At 47.0% G+C, this 10387-nt stretch overlaps 1 protein-coding gene across 1 annotated transcript in view; it reads left to right on the top strand.

Annotated features, from left to right (window-relative positions):
* Positions 1 to 370: 370 nt before the first annotated feature.
* Positions 371 to 10387, top strand: part of LOC144172474 (uncharacterized) — a 34958-nt gene continuing 24941 nt past the window's right edge. Inside the window, exon 1 of the mRNA XM_077701172.1 lies at positions 371 to 546. Within this exon, the coding sequence (XP_077557298.1) occupies positions 427 to 546 (120 nt within the window). The 5' untranslated portion in view covers positions 371 to 426. The remainder of the gene's footprint in view (positions 547 to 10387) is intronic.

Genomic DNA, 10387 nt, shown 5'->3' with positions numbered 1-10387 from the left:
TTTTAAGTAGCCGTTTCACGCAATGGAAGCGCGGTTTCACGCATGCGCAGTGAGTGCACATCAGAGCTTTCCGGTCAACCAACCTGTCTAAGAGGGAATGCATTAGTTTTTTTATAGAGAGCCATGGGTTCCGCTAAGGAACCTTTCGCTTTAATTCATTTGTTCCTTGTTATTGTTAAAAGAAGAACTTGTTATATGAATGTCCCATTTTGTGTTGGCGGCTTTAAAAAAAAGAAACATTTGCAGGAAGTATTCCAGCAGATGCGTTGCGATGAAGGCGGCCAAAAAAGAAGAAAAAAAGCATCTTCCACAGAATTTAAATGTCATCGAGTTTATTTGTTCCGTTGCGATTGAAATACCGGAGCACTCAGGCACTTGCCTAGCCATACTTTTGGCTGCAATACAGAAGCATTGAACGAGACGAAAATGCCGAAAGGCATATTCTCCCTTGTGTGGATCTCTGTGGCCGCAGCAGTGCAGTACGCGCCGACTGAACATGAATTTTCTGGACATCGAGAAATTCAGAAGTATGGAGATGCGTGGAAGGTGAGTCAGAGGCATTTTTGCAGGAGGCCTAGATTCCTCCTGACGATGTGTGTAACCATTTACAAGGAAAAGCTCTTTCTTTTGCAAAAATCAGCATGCAGCAAATGAATTTTAAAGCAGCATGCAGCAAATGAATACGTCATGTCACTCACATGCAATCTGGACGAAAGATTAATCTCGAGCGAAATTTACGAATGCAAGCCTGTTTTATTTATACTTCTGTGCTTTGTGGAAATGTGTTGAATTTATAACTACTGCCACGCACAATTTCGTTCTTTATATTAATATTTGGACTGTCATTTGCTGCATCAATCTATTTGCTGCCTTTCCATGATTGTACCTTCCGCATATTTTAAATTTTTTGCCGCTTTCCCCGATTCGACCTTTCTCATATTTTGATTCAATCGTGCTGTACCTGAAATTCCAATTAGCGAGCCTAGATAGACTGTATTCATAGGCTCAGCCACGGGATCATGGCTTGTAACCGTCATCATCATAATACGGGCAGTCCGTACTCATCATCATACGTCACAGCTGGTGACCGTGATTATCTGCATAAGTCATCACCATAAAAGATGTACGGGCAGCATAATCCCCACAAAAAAGCGAAATGTTCCTGATAAGAAACAGGAGTAAGACAATTAGATATCATGTGGTAAAATGTCTTCGCAGTACGACTGAATGCAGAAAGCTTGGCAGGGGAACGAAAGAGTCACGGATTGTAGGGGAACACCTGAGCGACCTGAATATTGCGAACGACATAGCCTTCTTCACTGCGCCTGCACAACAGCTGCAAAAGTGATTGAGAAACTACAGTCAAAAAGCTTTGCCGTAACCCTAAATAAGTACGTATATATCTAACGTAATATATAACCCACATATGGAAAATCCACTTCAGCCTATGAAGCGTACAAATACCCTGCACACTCTAGCCTGCTTATCCCAACACAAGAAAGAAATCCGCTGCCTGATAGGTATTGGCCGGGGTGTATTCGGCCAGAACTCCCATATAATGAAAAGTCAACTACCTCTCCATTGACTATAGTAGTATATACTAAAAAGCCCTTCATACGTTTTTCACCGGACCGGATAAAGAGAACGTGAGCCAGGGAAGAACAGCAGTGAAGAACACTTGTCAAATAAAAATAAAAAGTGCCCATTTTGACTTAAATCCCTCCACTTCTACATTGTGGCCTTACAAACCTAAAAGATATAAAGGATGGAGGCATGCCCTTTTTCCCGCTCGCGGGAGAGCACCACGCCTCGTTCCATCGTCTGGAACGGCACATTAGTTCCAGCTTCACTATGCGTAGCGAAGTACCAGCGAAGGATATCGAACTCTGCGATGGCTTCCTAAAGTTTAAATTGAGGATCTTATCTGAATCTTCTGGCTTGTGTTCATCGTTGTTGTCCTCGCTGTTACGTGTGTTGTCATGCCAACGTGATTAAGGCAGGCCACTGGAATGCTACCTGGACAGCGAACGGTATTGGCGTGCCCGAACGCAGGACATAGGCGACTGGGGAGAAAAGTGGAAAGGGGTTTTTTGTAAAGTTTTGCGAGAAAGACTGTGAGTAATTTACTTTAAGTTGCCAAAGTCTGGTACGTGATGTATGTGTCGCATTGCTCTCGTGTGAATGTGCAAAAAATGCTCCGAGAATTCGCTGTGCTTATCTGGTCGTCCACTTGGGGAAGGTGCAGTAGAGATAACCTTTTTTGACCCGTCAAAGAGGGTGGTCTTAGACTGGCAGACCTCTTTGTCGGGTAGTGGTGAAGAAGTACCCTTTTCTTCGGGATCCAAGCCATTCTTTTTTGCGAATAGTTTGCCGGGTGCGGCTGTCTCAAACACTACCGGAATTTGTTGTTTCAGTTTGCACATGCAGGTTAAAATTTTGGGGTATTTTGAAGAAGTGTCGTGTCATTCAGGTTTCTGTGAAGTCGCTTCTCTGAACTATTCGAATACAGTGTCACGTAGAATATTATCTAAAGATGTGTGTGGCAGTCTGTTCCCGGTACCGCGATACAGAAAACTGTGCGGTGGAGGCCTAGGGCAGGACGTACAGAAAAACTCAAGAGTATGCCTGTACAACCGAGGGTGAAGTTTTTTTTTCTTGAAACTTCCATCGGGGACATTTACTGGGTGAACTTGGTTAAAAGAAAAAGGGTTGTATATACCGTGTGGCACTGAATGCTCACTTTGTAAACAACCAGCGAACATACAATACGTTTTCATGCACTGTTGGCTGGTGGTTCAGCGGTGGGGTGTTATGCGGCGAGCACTACACAGAGACTTTCTATTTAACCTACATGGTATAATTTATTTATCCACAGACAATAACGAGGGAGTCCCCTACGATTTAATAATTCTCCTGGGCATTCACAGCATATGGTGGGCGGGCATGGCGTGGCTTCATGGCGACGTGTATGCCCGACCGGCGCGTCAGTTTCTTCGGAAAAGTGTAACGCAGTTCGTTGTGGGGGAGAGTCCAGCAGCCAGTATCATAGTGGTTGGATTTCGTAGAGCCGTGGCAACACTAAAGTGATCGTCAAATAACAAAGCCAAGCCAGAGTGACGGCGTGTAGCTTTATGTTGGTGTGGGCGGTACCACATGCTGGGTTGGATATTTTTATGTGGTAGATGGGTGTGGAAGACCAGCAATGAATGACTGAATAAAGTTATTTCACAAAGATGGTGCCATCGCCAAAGACGGAGAAGGGTGGTGGAAGAAAAGAAGGATAGTTCACACTTTTTGGTCTTTCTTACGAGGTGTGCCTCTTTGGCGAAGGCTCACATTGTGACCAGCGTGGATTCCACTTGGTACTTTGGGTAGAGCCATTCGTTGAGGCGTCGTACTCCCGAAGGCTTATGTTTGCATCTGATATTTTTCAGTTCCAGGCAAGACCAGATTAGATGGCTAATCGTCGGCGGTTCTCTGTGACATTGATGGCAAAGGAGCTTGTCAGGCTGAATTTTGAAGTTTTTGTGTTGCCTGTACTGCATCCTACGTGCCACTATATCGTCAGTGATGGCGTAGCCAGTCCGTGCTTTGGTAACGAGCGCTTGGGCCGCCCTCGGAATGTTGCGCGTTACGGTATGCTCAAATTTGGGAATGGTAGTTTTCAGCTCCTCCTTGCCGATTTGTTTCAGTGTCACTCGTTTTTTGTTCCGGCTGTGGCTCGTATTGAAGGCAAGGAGCCGCTGACTGCGAAGGATGAGAGAACAGGGCTTCCCTCGCGAAGCTTCGGGCCTCCTCATGACCCGTGTTGCCACTGTGCAACCCACGTTTTCTGAACTTCAATATTGCGGCTGTGGCGAATTGTTTTGCTCCACTTTTTTGTATGATGAGGTGTTGGTTTTTCTTAAGGCGGCATTTTAGTGTCTTTAGAGCTTCCAAGCTTTCTGAATGTATTAGCGCCTTCGATGTCTTTGGAGATATCGACGTCTTCATCCCAAGGAAGCTTGCTTGCAATTCAAGCTCGATTGTAGACATCGCCTCGGTCGTGGCGAAGCGTTCAATGCATACAGTTCGCTGCTTGCCAGGGGCGGACATTCTATTAACCGTCGATCCTCCCTCATGGAGCCATCCACGAAGATGGTTTGCCCTTAAGTGTGGAGCGGGGTAGCTGCTAGCGCGTGGGGTTTGGTGATTACCTTTGTCGGAAAATGCCGGTGGGATGTGGCGATCGTGTCTTCCCTCGGACGTATTGTCATCTCGAAGTGAGCCGGTCTGAATGTGCTGTCGTCGTGTTGAAGGAGACGGTGGCCTTGTGCGGTGAAAAGACGTCGTGCCGTTCTCGTTGCGAGCTCTCTGTTCAATGATGTCATTTAAGCGAGGAAGTGGGCTGTATCTGTAAAGTCCGGAACTTACACGAAAAGCTTGCAGGTATAGGCTTTCCATCTTCTGAGTTTGAGCCTCTGTTAGGTACAAATTTGTGCCCCCGTAGCATGCTCCAGAAATCAGTTTTGTTTGTACCAAAATGCGCACGTGCATCGCTCCTCCGAATTCGTTGGAGATTCTTTTTATAAGGAGGAGAGTTGTCTTCCACGTCGGCGTCAACTGCTGAAACCACACATCCATGCCGCCTTTGGAGCTGATCGGAATAGCGAGTATTATTTTCCAACCGGCAGCACGTTCCTCAAGGTGGTGCAATGTCGGTGCTAGTGTGGATGCATGGAGGCCCGCAGCTATTGAGGACCCACCTACTCTTAAAAACGTGCGTCTTTTCGACGGATACTTGCATTCCCGTATGGGCAATATTTCGTTCAATAAGGAGTACCGCATATGTCGTTCCTTGAGAGCTCTTTCTGTGCTTTCGTAAGCATTTGCTTTGGTCGACATCGCAATGTCATCTGCGGAAAAAGTAAAGTGGACCATTGACTCTTCCTCCAACGCGGTGACTACTGAACGCACGAGAACGTTAAATAGTACTGGCAAAATGGCCGAGCCATGGGGTACTCCTGTATTGTTTATGTAGGTTTGAGGATTAGACCTGCCTGTTCTCACTTCGAAAGTGCGAAGGTGGAGGAAGGTGTCGATGAAGTTGACCGTCCTTTTACCAGGGTCAACGTCTTTCATGCTGCTGATGAGAGCCTCGTGTGATGCCGAGTGAAAAGCGTTTTCTAGGTCCGCCGCCACCATGGTGTGAGGTTGTGCCTTCCTGTGCTTGCTGAGTACCCTTGTAAGCAGGAAGAGGCTGTTCTGCGTGCTCATCTTAGGCGGAGTCCAGTTTAGGCTGGACGGAAAAAGGAGGTGCATTATTTTAACTAGTGGTTACGTCGATTACGGAACCAGAGTGTAGACGAGCCTTATATAAGAATACTAGAGAACATTTACAATGGGTCCACAGCTACCATCATCATCCACAGAGAGAGCACTAAAATACCTACAAGGAAGGGCGTCAGACAATGAAACAAATCTATCCAATGTTAATCACAGCATCTTTACAAGAAGTATTAGAAACATTGGATTGGGCACAGGTGGGAGTAAGGGTTAATGGAGAATACCTCAGTAAGCTCATATTTGCTCACGACGTCGCCTTGCTAAGTAACTCGGGGGAGAAATTGTAATGCATGCCTACCGCACTGGACAAACAGAGTATAACAGTGGGCCTCAAAATCAATATGCAGAAGACTAAAGTAATCATCAATAACCTCGGGACAGCAGAGCGGTTTGAGATAGGCGGCGAGGCAGTGGAAGTGGTAAGCGAATATATCTACTTAGGCCACGTTGTGACCCCGGATCCAAACCACAAGGCAGAGGTAATGAGAAGGATAAGGATGGGGTGGAGTGCATACGGCAGACATTCTCAGATAATGATTCGCAGCCTACCATTGTCCCTGAAGACGAAAGTGTATGATAGCTGAATCTTACCGGTACTCACCTACCGGGCAGAAACTTGGAGGCTCACTAAGAGGGTTCAACATAAATTGAGAACGACTCAGCGGTAAATGGAGCGGAAGATAATAGGTGTAACCTTAAGGTACAAGAAGAAAAAGTGGGTCAGGGAACAAACGCGTGTAAAGGCCATATTGGTACAAATTAAGAAGAAATGGACGTGGGCAGGGCATGTAATGCGAAGGCAAGATAACTGTTTGTCGTTAAGGGTAACAGAGTCGATCCCTAGAGAAGCAAGCGTAGCAGGGGCCAGCAGAAAGTTAGTTGGGCAGATGAGATCAAGAAGTTTGTGGGGATAAATTTATCGCAGTTAGCACAGGACCGGGATAATTGGAGATCAATGGGAGAGGGCTTTGCCCTGCAGTGGCCGTAGATAGGCTGGTGATAATAATGATGATGATGGCGTGGATTGAAGCAGATACGTTTCTTGAGCTTGTTGATTGTGGGCGTTAAGGATACGGATCGTAGGTTGGACATGTCAGCGGGGGGCTTGTCAGGCTTCGGTATCGGAGCTACTTCGGCCTGCCTGAGTTGGAAGGGATGTAGGCCGCTGACTCAAACGTCGTTGATGGTCCTAAGAAGAGCTCCCCTTCCACTTTCGCGGAGGTTTAGGAGGGCCGTCAACGTAATGCCGTACTTACGAAGTGCACTCTTGATTCAAATTTGGTCAAAGGCTGTGATTAGTTCCGCTAAATTGAAGAGGCTTTCCGTAGAATCCCCTTCGTCAATGTCTCGTTGGGGCAAGTACAGCGATTCATGTGGAGCTCCAGTGGGCTGCGAGGAAAACATTGTGCTGCTGCTGATATTTCAATGTCATCAATTGATATATTTTGTGTAAGGGACAGCGGTTGGACTAAGTGAGGTGTATTGACCTTGCCTTGGAGTGCCTTGAAGGTGTACCACAGAGTGTTCAAAGCACTCTTACGATTCAAGGACGCACAGTGCTCTCTCCATATTTCGCGCATCAGCACTTTTGCGTGGCATCTTATACTAGCCGTCTTGTGTTGCACCTTAGGCAGGTCCTTCTAAGCGCTGTCATTGCTCAAAAACTGCTGCTGCAATCGGGTGCGCATATGCAACAAGTCGAGAAAATGTTTGTGCGAGCTGGGAATTCTTCGAGCAGCTCAAATTCTTTGGACGAGGCGTGTAGTGCGTTTCTAGTTATTTGACGTTCTAGTTCAGTACCTCTTGCCGTGTTGCGACGGTAACCGCAAAGGGTGTTTGCTGCATTGAAGTCACCTGTGATCAATATTCCGTCAGTTGGCAAGAGGGAGGGAAGTTGCGGTATCCACGTAAAATCTCCATTCGCGCACGCCCTGTTTAGGGCCGTAAGTATACAAACACTGCGATCGCTTTCTGGGGAATGTTCTAGTCCAGCCGCAAAGCCACAATTTCTTGTGTTTCGGTACAGTAGGCCCTGGTGTCTAATAGACAGTGGCATATATTTTCCCGGACGAAAACGCCAGTCTGAGCGATTGGTTTATAGTTTCTACCATGAAGAATGGTAGGTTGAAAGCAACTTTATATCCAGGAATTCCCGGTGCTGTTCATCGGTTCTCTTGAAGAAACAGGGCATCTGCCGTGGTTTTCATTATTCGAAGTCGCTCTCCCAGTTCCTCTGCATTGGTGCGCAGGCTGCGGGAATTCCGCTTTAGGACCTTATATCCCTGTAACACGAGCGCTTTCAATAGTGATTGAGCGGATCCGGATCGAACTCAATCTGCGCTGCTACGCGGCACTTCAATCGCGACCAATCCCGATCGCGCTAGACCTGAACCATGGTTCTCCAAGCGGGATCGAGGTTTCCAAGGGCGATTGGACGAAACAGGTGATACCCTCGCCCCCGCTGATTAATGGCACAGAAAGTGACAACGTCCACTAACGCCACAAATTTTATCAAATACCTTCACTCAAACAGGCATGGCCTAACATTTATATAGTGACCTATAACTACGACCGTGCAATGTTAACAGGCACCGGCCGCGAAATATATTTCAATGTTGGAAAAACTGCGCGTGAGAGATAGGAGAAAAAGGAAGGGACAGGACATGTGCAGACTCACAACTAGCTTTATTGAAAAAAAACGAACATGAATAAATACCATGTATTGCACACACGCACAAGGCAGCCAGTTTTAAAGCAAAGCTTTTTACCTCTACACCCCAAGGGTTATTTTGCGAAAGTTGGTTTCAACAGAAAACTCCCGCGAACAAACAAAATAATTTACTGGCACCGCCAAGATTCGAACCTGGAACTAATAGGGTAAAAAAGCCAGAGACCTTTGTCTTACGATTTAGCTACGAGCCCACGCAGAGACCCAGAAGACAAGTGGTGCACTCACCAAGCACAGCTACGGGTTTAACCTATGAATTCTCGCTGAATGCCACGCGATAGTGATTAAAGGAAGCTCACACTAACCCATAGATCTCACTTCTAGTACCCCGATCTGCTAAAGCCTGTGGCTTCCAGTGTTCACGCAAAAAATCACAGCTGCTTGTCATCTGCCCTCACGCCAAACGACACCTCAAGGAACACATTCAAATACTCCTTCATGACCAGGCCACCAGTCGAAGCCCGAGCATCAAGATCCTGCGCCTACAAAGCAAAAATAATAAAATAAATAAAAAAAAAAACAAAGCAAAAATAAAATCCTGAACATAATTAGGCGAGTTGCCACCAAAGCGAGGCCTCCAGGAATCCGATACCTTTCAATTAGTTGAAGCTTTTGTCCACAAGAGAGTCACTTACGTCAACCCCCTGTCTCCTTCTCGGCAAGGAGGACATAAAGCTGCTGTATGTAATGATTAGAAAGGCGGTTGAGCAAGCCATTAATTTTCCCATGAGTGCGTCCACAGAGAGGCTGCTTAGCACGGGGCACTACAACACGGTGGAACAGCTGATATAGGGCCATCTTTCTATCCAGAAACTACGAATGAGCAGAACTGCGGAGGGTCGCTGCATCCTTCACCAGATTAGCAGGGCAGCACAGAATGTCACTCCGCTTGATGTATTCCTGGACTTTTGGTGACAAGAACTAAAGATGCTCCCTTTGCTTAGAAATATGAACCCCTCACACGACGAGAGTCGCCGACAAGCACTGGCTCAAGCGCTCAACACCACCCTAGGTGGGGACCATGCAGTTATCTACACAGACGCCTCCCAACATCGAGGGCAGCAGTACGCCATCATCGTGGATACCTCCAGAACCAACCTCCTTGCTTGTGCCTCACTCAAGACCGAACACATAACGGCAGAAGAAGAGGCAGCCATCGCCTTGGCTCTCACTCAAGCAGGGGTTCGTAAGGTACTCACGGATTCCCAACAAGCCTACCGCAATTACCAGTCGCGTTTGGTGTCCCGACCTGCACTGCGTGTGCTAAAGAACCACTCCCCAAATGGTTCCATTCAGCTCATCTGGAAACCCGCTCACGCTTCCATGGAGGGCAACGAATACGCTCACCAAGCCTGCACATTCCTCCCCCCGTGCTATGGAGCTGCACGAGGACAGCGACGCAGAAGTGGGAACACTCTGCCACATAATCGGGGTGTGCGACTTTAGCCCTGAGCAGCCTCCTCTCTTTCCGTCAACTACCAAACAAGAGCAATGGGAGATGCTGCTGTACAGCCCCTCTCTGCCTACCCAGCTTCAGCTGGTGGACAGACCACAGGTGGCTCGGACTGAATATGGGCTACAATAAAGAAGGAACCACTCCCCTGGGCCACATTCTGGGCAGTTGAGAAATCTGAATAGAAGTATTTCCTCCGTCTCTATTTCCTCCTTCTCCTCCTGCTGCTCTTCCTCCATATCTGCTTCCGATCTCATCGCCTCCAAACACGACGGCAGAGAAGGAGAAGTGAGATGTTCTGACACCGTGTTCGAGCTTTATTTAAAGAGTTTCCACTCATGTGCTACACCAATACAACTCAATCAACCACCGTTCATGCATCATGCAATAATTTAACCTTACCAAGAATATCTCTTTGAAGTAATAGAGGGTCTGTTAAAGTGCACTGCACTTCTCCCTGGTTTGACTATTTGTCAACGACGTGAGGGCATTTAAGTGACGTCGCATGGGTAATCGTTGTGGGTGCATTTTACACCTTTGCTTTCCAACCCCATTCACAGGGTGGATTGGCGCCAATTTTTTTCCCTTTCGCTTTTCTTTATCAATGCATCACCCTGTTGAAAAATTCAAACTCACTTTCGTACAACATAACTGAAGGTTCGCTCACACAATTTCATTCGTTTTATAGATAAAACAGGTTTCTATCAACTCCCGGCCGACTCCTTCGCGGCTTCTCGTTTCGTTCAACAGGGGCTGACATGGTTGTCTTCACAGGTAATACACTGGTGTGCAAGATGAGAGCGTGTTTTGTTTTTTATTGATTGCTGGTGTTCCCTCAAACGGTCATTGACACAACGGCCAGTCTGGCCCACATATACCTT

The sequence above is a fragment of the Haemaphysalis longicornis genome, unplaced genomic scaffold (assembly GCF_048455015.1).
Source record: "Haemaphysalis longicornis isolate Haplotype H1 unplaced genomic scaffold, Haemaphysalis longicornis Haplotype H1 scaffold_220, whole genome shotgun sequence".
In the NCBI taxonomy this organism is placed as follows: domain Eukaryota; kingdom Metazoa; phylum Arthropoda; class Arachnida; order Ixodida; family Ixodidae; genus Haemaphysalis; species Haemaphysalis longicornis.
Note: the sequence above shows the minus strand (reverse complement) of the source record. Positions and strands in the feature narration are given on the sequence as shown.